Here is a 16,584-nt window from a genome sequence, read left to right on the forward strand (position 1 = left end):
AAGATTTGTCTATTCACTGCTTCTTAGAACTCACTTGGTGAAAGGTTGAGACTGTGTTACCAAAAACTTAAGGAAGAAGCAGAAGGGTGATGAGAAAGGAAAAGGCCAGTAAACAAGGAGGGGGCCACCTGCCCAGTAACCTAATGGAGTATATGGATAGCTGTATTTACAAGGCTTATATAACCAGTGAGTCAGCAAAAAGCCAGGTGTCAATGGTTTTCTTCTGTGCCCCTCTAAGCAGCTAGAAAACTTGGCTCTCTCCACTGGTGAGAAGTGGGGGGGGCTCAAGGACAAGGTCTGAGGTAGGCTAATAAAACAGTCACCATACCATCCAGCAACACTTGCCTAAGAAAGGATGAGGAAAAGTAAACCTTCATGCTTAGAAAAACACAAGAAACAGGATCCAACTTAAGGCAGATTAGAGTAAGGTAGGATTTCACAAAACTAATGTGACTATTTCTTTAACTTGCAATAAAATGCTTATTAAAGATCCCCAAATCAAGACTCCAGAATCTGCTGAAAGCAAACCTTAGATTTTAAAGAGAAAATATCTTTACCTTTCTTGAGGTCCATAAGTATTTCAGGGCTACTTTCTACAACCATCTTTTCTCTAATAAACGTTAATATGTATTAATAATAACAGAAAAAGGCCTCATAATGATACAACTGGGCCTGGCAAAGAAAAATTGTACAAAATAAAACATAAAAGGGATTAAATCACAGTACAGGCAAAGAGATAAAGCACTAACAACCACTTGATAATGAACATCAATGCTAATAAATCTAAGATAAACACCCACCAATGCACAGCTATGAAAATAGCAGACTCCTCAACCTGCCTTCCTCCACCTCCATACTTATATTCTCAGCCTATTACTGTTCCAGCGGCAACAATTTAATAAGAGCAAGAAGACTTTATTTTTTCTTCTCCACTTCAGGCCATAGGGAAAGCTGGGGGGGAAAAAAAGGAGCGGGGGTAATTATGACTGTTCAAAGAAGAGAAGGGATATCTTATTGTTAGCGTTCTTTGCTCTGGAAATTCCTAGCTTCTGCCTCTTCATGGATGTGGAGAAAACTTGATGATTATTTCTGAAGGTCACAAAACTGAATGACCAGAAATAATGGTTTCCTTTCAGCTCCCTTGGCTATCCCTTACCACCAAATGTGAATCTCTAAAATGTTTTAGTTATTGCTAACAGTCAATTCTATATAGCTGATACAGAAAAGTAAACCAAAAAAACAAGAAAAGATGGGGGGCAAGGTGGTGGAGACCCAAAACACAAGCAACACATTTATCTTACCAAAACCCCCTGTCAGGCAGTCTGCTGATTTTGCTTGCCACAAAGCTCATCCTTCATTTGTGCACTGCCAGAGCAAGCTTGGATCGTGCAAACAATCACAACCTCTTTTGGCTCTAAGCTCTTTCCATTTGTCCCAGCTTCCAAACTGCAGAGGAGCTGTGGCATAGTCTGTCAAGGCTGCACATACTTGGTTTCCGAGAATAACGCTGTAAATGAGGACAGCTACCACTGGGAATGCATTCCCCCGCCAACAGCCGGCCGAAATGAAGCTTCTAGTTGATCCCTGGGCTTCTCACCTTCACAGCTTCAGAGAAGTGCCTTTCACAGAACAGGCAGGTACAGCCACACCACATCAACATCCCTGCATAGCCAATCCTCCGCAGTGCCTTCCTCCGCCTTCATACAGTTCCGGTTCTGTCTCCTGCATCAACTCTTAGAGCTTTCTACATCTGGGAGCCAGGGAGGACTCTGCTGAATAAACAGAAAGCTTCTGCCAAACAAGCATCCGTGTGTGTATGTGTGTGCGTGTGTGTGTGTGTGTGTATGTGTATGTGCGCGCCTGGATGTGGGTGCAGTTTGCTAGAGCTGCTAATGCAAATGAATAGTTGAATAGTTTGAGAATGGAGATCACAGACAGTAGCTGCCTCTCTTCTCGAGCTGTGAGCATCTTTTATAAGAGACAAAAGCACCAAACTGGCTGAATTTAAAGCTACAGAACATTAATTCACCATCCACATTTGTATTTTCCTTTAAAACCAGATAAGGTTTAGAGACTAGCTTAAAGAAGGTTAAAAACATTCTAAATAGGATAACACTGTTTAGGTAGCTTGGTTCAATAAATACAAAGAGAAAACAGTCTACCCATGTTTCGACAAAGGACTAAAAGATCGGCAGGACAAATTTCTATGCTTTTCTAATGTTTCTTCTCTTATTTTCATTTTAGGTTCACAAAGTCATTTAAATGAAAACTGAGCAAGAGAAAGACTTCAGAAAGACTTCTTGTGCAGAGTATGAGACCCTGAAGTCTTTTTCACTACGGAAAAAGGGAGAAAAAGCTTCTGAATGAAAAGCATTAAGGTCTCCGAAGTTTAAGCAACAGATTAAAACACCACAATCGTAAACCTGAGCTCAGCTTCTGTACCATCACATACTATTTATTCAATACCCACGATACTGCATGAAAGAACTGAATGTCTTGAAGAAACTGTTTCTGCACTGAAAAAGTCACTTTGGGATTTATCCTTAAACAACCTATCAGATCTGAGCTTTATTTCTTCATTTATAAAAGTAGTTTTGGGAAATGCACACAGGAAGAATTTTAATGATTATAAAATATAGTGTAGTGTGTACAATGTATAATAGCTAGTAACATTTTTTTGAAGTTAACATGCACAAAGGTTAACATGAAGACAATTTGATATAGTACAGTATAGTCCTTTCTATGAGCCTAAAACTGTGATCATTTCTATACTTAAATTTAAGTATGGGGCTGGAAGCTCAAGCCAGCACAGTACTGAGAGGTCAAAGAAGGTTCTTCTATCAGCATTCACCAGCTTCCTTAGCATTTTTCATTTAAAATCAGAGAAAGTACTCTGAATGGAATCCAAAGTATCTTGAATGAATTTGAAGAAAATTCTGGGTTAAAACCATGGCTCCAGAAATTCCTCTTTTATCTCTAGAGGCACAGAACTCAGACCTTGACTCTCCAGAACAAATTAATAAAGAATTTTATGACTTAATATAAGTTGTGTCTTTGCTTAAAAATTAGGTTATAAGGTTTCAACAGAGTAAATATTTGTTTCTACAAAAACAATGACAAAAAAACAAAAAAAAAAAAACCCCAATTCTGCACTGCTAGCATCAACATTAGCAGATGTTTGCTCAATTCTGTTTATTAGCATTTTAAATATACCTTCTTTTAAGACAATTATGTTCATTGTAGAAAACTTTGAAAACACGAGTGGGCGTAAAAGAAAGCAAAATTATGTGCAACCTCATCACTTAGAAAAAACCAAACCAAACATTTCTGTCATGAGCTCTTTTATTCTCTTTCCTTCCCACTGAGATCACTGAAGCAAGTGTTGAGACAAGGTGTCATAAGATCAAAACTGCCTTGACTGGATGAGCTGCCATATGTAGAGAGCAGCCCTGAAGAGTTTCCTGGGTGTGTAAGACCTTGTGTGTAAGAAATGTTCACTGTGTATTTATATGAGAGTCATGATCTTACCTTACAAAAAATTATTCTCAAACAGTTTTTGAGGTTCCACCAAGATGCTAATGAATTTACCCAAGTTGTCAGAGAAGTACCCCTCACTGGCTGCCTTAGCCTGGGTACAAGTCTTCTTGGCTCCCAAAGAAAATCTCAACTGGCAATAGAACATTAATTTTGCTACTTTCTGGTTCTTTTGATTTTTTTTCTCTTGCTGATTTTGTTTATTTCTGCTTTATGATAAATTACTCCTCATTGATGGCAGCACAGAATGAGAATTTGATTTTAATAATTTGACCATGTGGTGGTCTCTTCAGAAAAGTGATACACAATAGATCTATTTTCTGTTGGGTAATAAACCAAAAGAGAATTCAGTTCGTTAGACTTTTCTTTTTGCCCATTTGTCTATATTGAGCTCAACTCAATTAAAAATGCTGTATATATTAGAAAGGGGAACAGCTCTTTGAGATCTGTACTGGTAAGGTTTTGTGCTTACTTTTGATTCATGGCTGAAGTTGTAGAACTGAAGCCATAGCTCTCTATGTGTCTGTGTCTGTAATTCAGAAAGATCTTGACTTCTTGTTGTGTAAGTATAAAATGTTTTCCTATTTTTAGAAGACATTAAAAATTAATTATAATAGCTCTTAAATTAAGGGGTTCTGTTCTCGTTGGTTTTATAGAGCTAAATAAGCACTTACGTATCAAATATTCTTAGAAGTCCAAGAAAACGAACTGAACATGTAATACTTCAAATATGTTAGACAAAGAAAAAAATCCTTCTTACAGAAACTACTAGTTCTGAAACATTAAAAAAATCCAAATTCATATAATTAAGTTAAATATTTTGCAAATCAAGACTAGATTTGTAAACAAAAAACAAAGAAAAAAGATTAGTTTTGTCCAAGTATAATACTGCACACATTTTAATTTACTTGGGTTTGTTTTAATTCAGATTAAAATTAATCTGAACTTCCTAAATTTACTTATACAGGTTTACTGATCAAACAAGTTAATAGTATTCTTCTTATATAATGTCTGATATTTAGAAAAATGAAAATTTGTGTTCATCTAAATTGAGTCGTAATACTGAATAACTTTTTTTTTTTTTGCGGTACGCGGGTCTCTCACTGCTGTGGCCTCTCCCGTTGCGGAGCAACAGGCTCCGGACGCGCAGCCTCAGCGTCCATGGCTCACGGGCCCAGCTGCTCCGCGGCATCCTCCCGGACCGGGGCAAGAACCCGTATACCCCGCATCGGCAGGCGGACTCCCAACCACTGTGCCACCAGGGAAGCCCCCCTGGATAACTTTTTATATCAATAGCAATTATGTGTCAGCTTAAATACCTCCAAGATCTTATGGCAATTTAAAATCTTGGACTAATGTTAAATGAAGCTAATTAACAAATAATTCTTAGATGCTCAGATAAATTTCTAAGTAAATAGAACACTAAATGATGATTATTAAGCATAGTTTTCAGCTGATATACATTTGCTTCTTATTTCTATATGCTATTAGAGTGGCTATATCTTCAGGTCATATTACCAATCGGGTTCATTTTGCCACTTTAAGAAGGTGTAAGAGAAGTGTGGGGCTGTAGAAAATCTGTTATGTGTATTCAGGAGCCTTTCTGTTCTGCTAAAATCCTTGTGTGTGACAGATATTTCTTATTATCCATTCCCTCCACCTAATCTTCTCTCTGAAATATGTTATAATTGATATAAGAGGTTCGAACTACGCTAGGAGCAACAGTACAAGGTGTAAAGTCCTTTTGTTTCTGAAGGAAAAAGAGCATTTTTGTCCCAAAGTAAAGTGGCAGTTTGTTCCAGAATTTGAAAGAAAGACAAGTCTTAGAAACTGAATTTGATTTGCCTTGGTTTATACTACTGGGATCTGAAAAGAAGATATGAAATATGTCCAAATTTTGCAAAATTCAATCAGTTTTGATGGGCTAGTTTCTTTGGCTTACTGATTAATGCCTTCATCTACAATATGAAAGATTATTCTTTATCTTCTGTGTAATTTGCCTAGATAGCAGAATAACTTTCTGGCCTTATGTTGGATTTACAATGTTCTTAATGATTAAAAAAACAAAACAAAACAACCAGAAAGAACAAAGGTTTTTTACTTGTGAAAGAGCCAAGTTCTTTAAAATTGCATTCCCTTACATGTTTATTATAATGTTTTATTGTCATTTTGATTAAATAACCAAGTACTGTTTCTCATCCATGCTCCTATCTTAATCAAGGGCCCAAATCTCTTTCAACAATTCTTTTGATTTGGCCTTCCCAAGACTGGCTCCTAAATATAGAAAAATGAAACTTTCAGGTTAACTGTTACACCTAAAACTATCTTTGAGTCTCATGGAAAGGAATGTACAAGGTACTCTACAAACTATTGCTACTCCAAAGAACAGACCCTTAGGTACATGTTTCTGAGCTGACATCACTTAGATAACTTTCAGGATTTACCAGTGGACTAGACCAGGATTTCCATGATGCTTTTCAGTCCAGAAGCAGATATTTCGTGAAAGCAGACTGCTGACCCAAGTTCCATTTGAGCAAGAACTAACTATACAGGACGGAATGAACTGATGAAGGAAATTTTATTGTGGTTTTTTGTTTAGAATACTGTTGATGTTCTCTTAATGTTCTATTTTTTGTGGCTACATGAGGAAGCCCTTTTACTTTCTTCTTAAACTATTTCTAACTCACATTTTAGTAGACTCTGCTTTTGTGATCTAAAATAAAACATTAAGTAGTATCTGATTTTCACTGAATCAACAGCATTCAGAAACTTACTGAGTTTTCCTTAACTTTTCATGGCAATACAGTTATTTGTATAGGATCAATACTAGTATCTTATCTCCTTTTTATTAGGATATAATTGGATTTTGTAACCATACATACCTGGAATGTCATATTTGAGAAAGATTCTCATTTAATCATACATGAAAAATCATATTAAGAATAGTTGACTTTATATATGGAGCCAATGTCTAAAAAGAAGCGCTCCCAGGAAAACCGACCTGATGCCTGATTTACAGGGTCCCTGGCTTAGCGGTGGTAAGGAAGGTCACTTACTTCCTAGCAAGCCTCAGCAAATGCTGGGGACCTAAAGATGAGATTAACTCATTCAAATTTATCAGCTCTGTAGATGAAATCTAGTCAGAGAGTTTCTTAGGTGTGGTTTCCTAACCTTGGGATAGTAAATAATAGAGGTGTTTAAAAGTCCAATCTAAGATTCTTTACGAAAACTTCCATACAGAAGTTAACCTTGTAGCCTTAGTAACTGCTCAAAACTGTATCACTGTGGATTTTCAAAGAAAACTCAAGGCTGTCTGTATGATTAATTAGCACTCTTAACGCATCTATATAAATAATCAGGTCAAACCTAAACAGACCAACTATTTTGCGATCAAGAAAAATCTTTGGAAATTATTTATGATCACAAGAGGGATGGGAGATTGTCAGCAGAAACTGTGAAAGACTAAAATGGTAAAAAATTTTACGTGCCCTTTCAAGGGAATATCTGGCGTTGTCTATTGGATATTTTGGAGTTATCTGATAGTATAAAGGTCTGCATCTTTGTCTCTGGCTAGGTTATTGTGAAACTCTGTAGAGACGGAAATTACCTTGTGGACAGCGCTGGTGATGAAATACAAATCAATTTTGTCTGGTAGAGAATATAAATTTCCATAAGTCTAATTCTCATTTTAATATCTTACTGGCTCCTAATAATTGGTTAATTAGTGAGTTAAATACAATCTTTGACATATGTTCATTTTGTATAAGAGTCATAATTTTACCTTTGAAAATAACCTTTAACATTTGGGTCCTTAGTTTTTATTAATATTTTGTAAAGCATCTAATTAAAAAGCAATTGTTTAATTCTGCCTGTTTTAATAAGGATCTTACAAAAGAGCTAAGAACTATTTTTAAGAGTTCTAAGAACAAAAAAACAAAGAAGAATATGTAATAGAGCACTTTTGTGGCCCTCAAAGCCTAAAATATTTACTATCTGGCCCTTTACAAAGAAAAAAAAAAGGTTGCTAACCCTTGCTTTAGATCAAAGTTATAGCATCTCAATTGGCATAGATATTTTAATAAGTGTGATCACTTGACAAACTACAAGACACCGAGGATTTAGCAGTAAAGTTAAGTTAGGACCCAGACTGAGAAAATAGGCTCCTTTACTAAATACCACCCAAAGATATATCAGGGATATTTTAACGATAACACAAAAAGTTTCCTTTACAAACAACTAAAAACGTTTAAGTGTTACTTTATAAAGAAACTGTTTAATACTATTTTTTCATTGAGTAGTTTTCAGACTTCTCAATACTGATTAAAGTTTACTGAACATGCCTTCAGATGGAAACAAAGCTGAACACAGGTTTCACTAGAATCTAGTTTTTGAAATAATTTTACACATTGCTGTATAAATAAAACAATCTGGACAATAACAAAACAAAAATAATAACAAAAAACCCTACTAAATTCAGAATTATATCTAACAAGAAAACATTTTTTCCCTCAGTAATACAAACCTACAATAGTATCCTTATGGTGTTCAACACTGTTGAGTATTGCAGGGGGGATGCTGAAAATTTCATAAGGAAATAGATTTTATCCTTCCAAAATTCCTGGGGAAAAGATGTCTTTTAAAAACCTCTTTGTTACACAACATTTCAAATATATATAAAAGTAGAGAGGATAATGAATTTTATGCATTCTTTATCCAGCTTCAATTATTAATTCATGGCCGGTACTTCCTCCCTCCCTTGCAATTATTTGGAAGCAAATCCCAGACAAAAGATACTCCTTATGAAAACCAAGACTAATTCCAGAGGCTTTTCTATATTATTAAAACCTACCTCAGCTGTCAGACCTCATGGATACTACTTTATTTTTTGGATAAAATGCCTAATGTTCTCCTTCTCTTTCACGCTTTACTATATTTTATTCATGAAGGATCCACTGGGGAAAAAAGTCCGAAGACCAAGGAACTTGTTCTGTTTCTACAGAATGACCTTCTTGATGTTGATGCCTGATGACTGGCTGGATAAATTTTTCCAAAAGTGGCAAAAGATGGGGAAAAGTAAAGTTGAATCAAGGAAGAAAAATGATAAATCTAATAAATCAATTACTATCTGTACTTGTAGAAAGCAGAGAACAGATCTGCAAGGAAGGCACTGAAGTTAAAACCTGTCGCATCAGCTGGCTGTGCATTCCTCAAGGAGTCTCTTCTCTTGCCCTCCTCCAGCTGGCAACCAGTTCAGCTAAAAAGTCCCTAACTGTATTAACCTCCCACTGGGATTCAATAAGAGGTAGCTTTTGACTTCAGCGGCTTTCTTTATGAAAAAGTAAGCCCCCATAACCAGCCAGTGGGTGGGGGAGCAGAAAAATGACAAAGCGAGGACCTGTAAAGGAGTTTAAACTCTTTTGAGATTAGTATAGTCATATGAACCTCTAAATAAGGCAAGTACTTTATTTTACTGCTTAGAACCAATTAGTTCAGAAAGGAGAGCAACAGAAGCTTTTGCTTAGTGCCAAAGCCAATACCAGAATTATGAGGTTTTAGGAAGGAAGAATAGAGGCACTGACCTTCTTTAGAAATTAGTTAAATTACCTGCCTTCATATTCGAGACAATTAACTGAAGAAGTACAATAAGCAGTGAACGTTGCTTATTTAGGCTCTGCCTACCTCAAAGGAATCATGTACCACCTAAGGGGCTCAAAGGTGTTGGGGAGCTATCTCACATCTGTAAAGTACCATAAAGCCCTGATGGGAATATCAGCCTCCAATCAAGGAAGGGCCAGGTAACCCCCAAGCACCACCTGCAAAGCAAGTACAGAATTATACAGCAATTTGTGTCATAAGATGAAATGGTATATTAAAATAGTATCTGTGATGTCATGAGACATAGTATAGAACAGTGGTCTCCAACCTGAGGTGTGTAAAAGGGTCAAGCTGTTTTCCAGATTTCCAAGGGCCCAATAGAAAGTGTACATTCACCCATAATGAAGTCGTATATGCAGATTAAAATGACAAATATTTAATTTTATCTGGAATTTTAAGTACTCCAGGTGGTATCATTATACTGGTGCTGCTCAAAAATGCTGACTGGCTCTTAGTTCCTAATTACTTTTCTTTTTTTCAGGAAAAATAATATGTGTTGTTTGTAAACAAACATTTTCAAAATAGCAGGCTTATGAGGAAGAAAAAATATAGCCTTTAGTGGGACCAGGTTGATTTCAGTTTTCTAAGTGAGGTCATACCTTCAGTGTTTTTCAAAAAAGTTTTTTCTTTATTGAGGTAATATATACAAAACACAAAATTTACCATTTCAACCATTTTTAAGTGTACAATTTAATGACATTAAGTACATTCACAATGTTGTGGAACCACTGCCATTATCTATTTCCAGAAATTTTTCAATCATCCAAAACTGAAACTCTGTACTCAGTAAGCAGTAATTCCCCATCTCCTCTAGTCCCAGATCATACCTTCAATGTTAAAAAAAAAAAAAAAGGGCATGACATGATACTATACATAGAAAAGCCTAAAGATGCCACCAGAAAACTACTAGAGCTAATCAATGAACTTGGTAAAGTTGCAGGATACAAAATTAATACACAGAAATCTCTTGCATTCCTATACACTAACAACGAAAGGGCAGAAAGAGAAATTAAGGAAACAATCCCATTTACCGTTGCAACAAAAAGAATAAAATACCCAGGAATAAACCTACCTAAGGAGGCAAAAGACCTGTACACAGAAAACTGTAAAATACTGATGAAAGAAATCAAAGATGACACAAACAGATGGAGAGATACACCATGCTCTTGGATTGGAAGAATCAATATTGTCAAAATGACTATACTACCCAAAGCAATCTACAGATTCAATGCAATCCCTATCAAATTACCAATGGCATTTTTCACAGAACTAGAACAGAAAATTTTACAATTTCTTTGGAAACACAAAAGACCCTGAATAGCCAAAGTGATCCTGAGAAAGAAAAACAGAGCTGCAGGAATCAGGCTCCCTGACTTCAGACTATACTACAACGCTACAGTAATCAAGACAGTATGGTACTGGCACAAAAACAAATACAGATTAATGGAACAGGATAGAAAGCCCAGAGATAAACCCACACACCTATGGTCATCTAATCTACAACAAAGAAGGCAAAAATATACAATGGAGAAAAGACAGCCTCTTCAATAAGTGGTGCCGGGAAAACTGGATAGCTACATGTAAAAGAATGAGATTAGAACACTCCCTAACACCATACACAAAAATAAACTCAAAATGAATTAAAGACCTAAATGTAAGGCCAGACACTAGAAACATAGGCAGAACACTCTATGACATAAATCATAGCAAGATCCTTTTTGACCCACCTCCTAGAGAAAGGGAAATAAAAACAAAAATAAACACATGGGACCTAATGAATCTTAAAAGCTTTTGCACAGCAAAGGAAACCATAAACAAGACCAAAAGACAACCCTCAGAATGGGAGAAAATATTTGCAAATGAAACAACAGACAAAGGATTAATCTCCAAAATATACAAGCAGCTCATGCAGCTCAAAATCAAAAAAACAAACAACCCAATCCAAAAATGGGCAGAAGACCTAAACAGACATTTCTCCAAAGAAGATATACAGATGGCCAACAAACACATGAAAAGATGCTCAACAACACTATTAGAGAAATGCAAATCAAAAGTACAATGAGGCATCTCCTCACACCGGTCAGAATGGCCATCTTCAAAAAAATCTACAAACAATACGCTGGAGATAGTGTGGAGAAAAGGGAACCCTCATACACTGTTGGTGGGAATGTAAATTGATACAGCCACTATGGAAAAGAATATGGAGGTTCCTTAAAAGCTAAACACAGAACTACCATATGACCCAACAATCCCACTCCTGGGCATATACCCAGAGAAAACCGTAATTCAAAAAACCACATGCACCCCAATGTTCATAGCAGCACTACTTACAATAGGCAGGACATGGAAGCAACCTAAATGTCCATCAACAGAGGAATGGATAAAGAAGATGTGGTACATATATACAATGGAATATTACTCAGCCATAAAAAGAATGAAATTGGGTCATTTGTAGAGACATGGATGGCCTTAGAGAGTGTCATACAGAGTGAAGTAAGTCAGAAAGAGAAAAGCAAATATTGTATAATAATGCATATATGTGGAATCTAGAGATGATCTTATCGGCAAAGCAGAAATAGAGACATAGATGTAGGGAACAAACGTACAGATACCAAGGGGGAAAGGGGTGGGGTGGGAGGAACTGGGAATGCACTGTGGTAACCTAAATGGGAAGGAAGTCCAAAAGGGAAGGGATATCTGTATGTATATGGCTGATTCATTTTGTTGCACAGTGGAGACTAACACAACATTGTAAAGCAACCATATTCCAATAAAAGTTAATAAAAAAGGCAAAATAAAACAACTCAAATTTCAGAAGTATATGGTAAACCATTAGAATATGTTCAAGCATATTCTATGTCTGAGAAACTACCACTTGGAGGAAATACGTAGGTAATGCTATATTGTTTTAGAAAATGTTATTCGCCACAGTAAGGAGCTGTTTTCTTGCTATGCTCCATGAATGTCAGATCTACATAAGCTATCTACTGAAAATCCTTACTTAATATCTATTTTATACCTTCCAATCACAGGTGAAGAACAGACCATACTGGGCTCTCAGGAATAAAAAAAAAAAACATTTTTCACATTCTCAGAAAATATAAAAATTGCTAAAAGAGCAAGAAAATGGCTTTTGAGGGCTAGTTCAAGTCCATGTGAGAAGAACAAGGATTGACTCAATTTATTCTTTCCAAAATCTTACTAGCCATAGATGGCTTCGGCAGGGGAAGATATGAAGCTATTACATTTTTAAATAACCTGGCTTCATTGTTCTTTGTTGTTTAATTTCCCACTAAACTGCATACAGCCCTAGTGGTTCCAAATATTCTTTAAGAATAGCAAAATAAAAATATAACCAAGAAGGAGTAGGAAGCAAGTTGAAGACACGTATGCTCTTAACTGGCTACTTATGGGAATATAATGCTTTCCAAACTTCTTAAAGTTTGTTATAAAAAAACAATTTAAGGGCCAATTTCTCATTCCTTTGCCCTTTCTCTTGAGATACCATCACATTATAGTATTCCATTGTTTCATGTCATTAAGCTTAGACAACAGGCCTTATTATATTAGTAAGATGCGGTTGGAAGGCTGCTGGTCTGCAGAAGAGATGAAGTTGAGTCCTTGCTTTGCTATCCATCAGTTTTGGAACTTGTGTGATTTATGGAGCTTAAAATGAATCGAGGTTTAGTACCTAAGAAAGAGGACTAGAGCTTGCAAGGTTGAGGTTGAAAAACTAGAGAAAGCATAAATAGGATAATTGAAGACAACACATGAATTGTCAAAGGAAAATTCAAAGACAATAAATATAATATTTAGCTATTTACACCAGAACATATACTTAATAAATACTATTAAATATTTATTAAATGAAGGAATAAATGAGTAAGTAAAACTCTGGGAATAGTTAAAATTTAGGACAAAAGACAAAGATAAATTTTACTCTGTTGCAGATTAAATGATCTCAGAGTAAATATTCACCTGTCTCCTGTTTTTTCCTGAGACATTATGTCTTAACGCATTCTGCCATCTACTTTGGTAGTTTTAACCTGAGAAGTCAAAAGCTTGAAGAGAGGTGAGAAACTAGAGGTGTTCTTAGTGAAACATGATAAGGATTGGAGTAAAGTAGTGGCAGAGGAAATGTGAAAGAAAGGCCTAGTGATTCTTCTGAAGAAGGAACCAATAGGATTTGTTGACTACATATTAGAGATGAAAGAGAAGAATGAATAAAGATGAGGCCCCTATACGGGAAAAGAATCTAAAAAAGAGTGGATATACGTGTATGTATAACTGACTCACTTTGCTGTACACCTGAAACTAACACAACATTGTAAATCAACTATACTCCAATAAAAATTTTTTTTAAAGTTAAAAAAAAAAAAAGATGAGGCCCAAATTTCCAGTCTAAGAAAGTGATGACGCAATAGGGAAGATGAAAAACAGGGTTAGTTTTAGGAAGGACAATTATGAATTCAAATTTAGATATTTTGAATTGCAATAAGGAAAAGATAATCATTTAGAAATGGTTAGAAAGAAAGTGAAGCTGGTATTCTGATCCAAAGAAAAGGATCTCCTAGACATACTTCTATTAACTAGTGTCAACATTTAATGTAAGATGACAAATATGAAGCCAAATATTTACATGTTCTTTGGCCCAAGTGTGCTTACATTAAATAGCAACAGCGTATAAGGGAACAAGTCTTGCTAAGGTCAAAGCAACTAACTTCTAAATTCCAAACTCACATCAGGTTTATAGTAGTCAAAGTGGCTGAATGAGAATCTGTACTGTTCCTGAAAATATCACAAGCACAGGTTCACTAAGCTGAAGCTAGGAAACAACTCACTCCAATAAACTCACTTCAGTGAACTGCAATCAATGTATATACAATAGATATATACACAGCAATAGTATACTTATGATTATAATCACAGAGGGGAAAAGGAAGAAGACAAGGAAGATAACGCACACCTTCTACTGGCGTCAATAAATATGTTCTAATATAAAAAGTATAGCGAATTAATGTCCCTTCAGATGCTAACTCATTTATTATATTAAAAAAATCTTAAACTGATGTAGAGTTGATTTACAATGTTGTGTTAACTTATGGTGTACAGCAAAGTGATTCAGTTATATATATTTTTTCATATTCTATTCTATTATGGTTTATTTCAGGATATTGAATACACTTTCCTGTGCTATACAGTAGAACCTTGCTGTTTATCTATTTTATATATCGTAGTTTGTATCTGCTAATCCCTAACTCCTAATTTATCCCCACTCCCACCCCCTTTCCCCCTGGTAACCATAAGTTTCTTTTCTATGTCTGTGAGTCTGTTTCTGTTTTGTAAATAAGTTCATTTGTGTCACAGTTTAGATTCCACATATAAGTGATATCATATGGTATTTGTCTTTCTTTTTGTCTTACTTCACTTAGTATGATCATCTCTAGGCCCATCTACATTGTTGCAAATGACATTATTTCCTTTTTTATTGCTGAGTAGTATTCACATTGTGTATCTATGCCACATCTTCTTTATAAATTCATCTGTCAATGGACATTTAGGTTGCTTCCATGTCTTGGCTATTGTAAATAGTGCTGGTATGAACACTGGGGTGCATGTACCTTTCCAAATTAGAGTTTTTTCTGGAAATGTGACCAGGAGTGCAATCGTATGACAACTCTATTTTTTTAATTAATTAATTAATTTATGGCTGCATTGGGTCTTCGTTTCTGCGTGTGGGCTTTCTCTAGTTGCAGTGAGTGGGGGCTGCTCTTCGTTGTGGTGCACGGGCTTCTCATTGTGGTAGCTTCTCTTGTTGCGGAGCACGGGCTCCAGGCACGCAGGCTTCAGTAGTTGTGGCGTGCGGGCTCAGTAGTAGTGGCTTGTGGGCTCTAGAGTGCAGATTCAGTAGTTGTGGCACACGGGCTTAGTTGCTCCGCGGCACGTGGGATCTTCCCCGACCAGGGCTAGAACCCGTGTCCCCTGCATTGACAGGCAGATTCTTAACCACTGCACCACCAGGGAAGTCCAGCAACTCTCTTTTTAATTTTTTAAGGAACCTCCATACTGTTTTCCATAGTGGCTGCACCAATTTACATTCCTGTCAACAGTGTAGAAGAGTTCCCTTTTCTGCACACCCTCTCCAGCACTTGTTATTTGTAGACTTATAATGATGGCCATTCTGACTGGTGTGAGGTGGTACCTCATCATAGTTTTGATTTGCATTTCTCTAATAACTAGCGATGTTGAGCACTTTAGATACTAATTTAGACATCAATGTTTCCTCAGAAAAATATCTTAGATGAAAAAGAGGGAATGGCACCAAATAAGTGCTGTGACAAGAGCACCAGGGTGCTAACAGCATACTGCTACCCCTAATACCTGTACTGCTGGGGTTCTCCCTTTCCAGTGAGAAAAGAAAAGAAGAGGGAAAGGCAGAGGGAGATGAAATATGCCGGGGGCTCTGCTTCCAACCAGGGTTACTCCTGACATTTTGGCCATTATGTCATCCATGGGCTCTATTCACTAAAGCCAGAATCACTCCCCTCTCCACATCTTTGCGACAACCAAAATACCCTCTCACATTTCCAAAAGCTAGGGTGGGCAGTGGGGTGGAGAGGTGGAGGTGGGGTAGGAGTTGATAAGTTCCTGGACACCTGAACTTTACAATTCAAGAATTTTCATGAAATATGGTTCATTCATTAAATATCTATAAGCCTTCAATCTTGATTTTACTTGTCAGAATCCAGTAATAAATGCCATCATGTTCACTGGCCTGCTTTCCTTAGGCTCAACCTATTTGAAATACTTCCAAAAAAAAAAATCTAATATAGCAATAAAATGATGTATTCGCAGAAGAGAGAGGAAACCCTGTTCCGAGGTTTCTGTATTCCGTTAGACTACACGTAGGTTTGCTACAGTATTTGAATGGGTTAATTAACACAGGCTATCACTAAACTCTGTAATTTCACTACGGTAACAGTGAAATAAGGACTTACAGCTGCAGGTCAACAACCTGGGGTCCCAGTGAAACTACTCATAAAGTAAGGCTCCCTAAAAGTTATGAGATCAATTTATTTATAATTACATAAAAGAAGGGGGATACATATGGTGGGGCCTACATTTGCTTCTGGTTCTCCAGGACCAGGCAGACAATGTAGGCTCAATAAATGTCTGCTGAATGAATCCATAAGAAATAAGAATATAAATCATATCACCTCAAATACATGCTTATGCTATTTAAATCTACAGATAGTTGTGGCTGGTTTCTGAATTGGAATCTTCCATTTTTTTGCATTCAATGTTTTACAGAGCCACCTCTGATTGCTAGACAGTGTTTGCCTATGAATTAATTTTAGTCCTCTAAGGACTGAGTTAGTTTCTGATATTCTACAA

The 16,584-nt window shown here is 36.4% G+C and overlaps 1 protein-coding gene across 6 annotated transcripts in view; it reads right to left on the reverse strand.

Moving 5' to 3' along the window:
* TMCC1 (transmembrane and coiled-coil domain family 1) overlaps nucleotides 1-16,584 on the reverse strand; it is a 219,999-nt gene that overhangs the window by 40,725 nt on the left and 162,690 nt on the right. Inside the window, exon 1 of one of the 6 annotated variants that reach the window (XM_060023101.1) lies at nucleotides 1,598-13,007. The exons of the other annotated variants lie outside the window; for them this stretch is intronic. Coding sequence (XP_059879084.1) covers nucleotides 1,598-1,660 — 63 coding nt within the window. The 5' untranslated portion in view covers nucleotides 1,661-13,007. Of the gene's footprint in view, nucleotides 1-1,597; nucleotides 13,008-16,584 lie in introns of those variants that run through there. 6 annotated transcript variants of the gene reach the window in all.

Source organism: Delphinus delphis, chromosome 10 (genome assembly GCF_949987515.2).
Source record: "Delphinus delphis chromosome 10, mDelDel1.2, whole genome shotgun sequence".
NCBI classification, from domain to species: domain Eukaryota; kingdom Metazoa; phylum Chordata; class Mammalia; order Artiodactyla; family Delphinidae; genus Delphinus; species Delphinus delphis.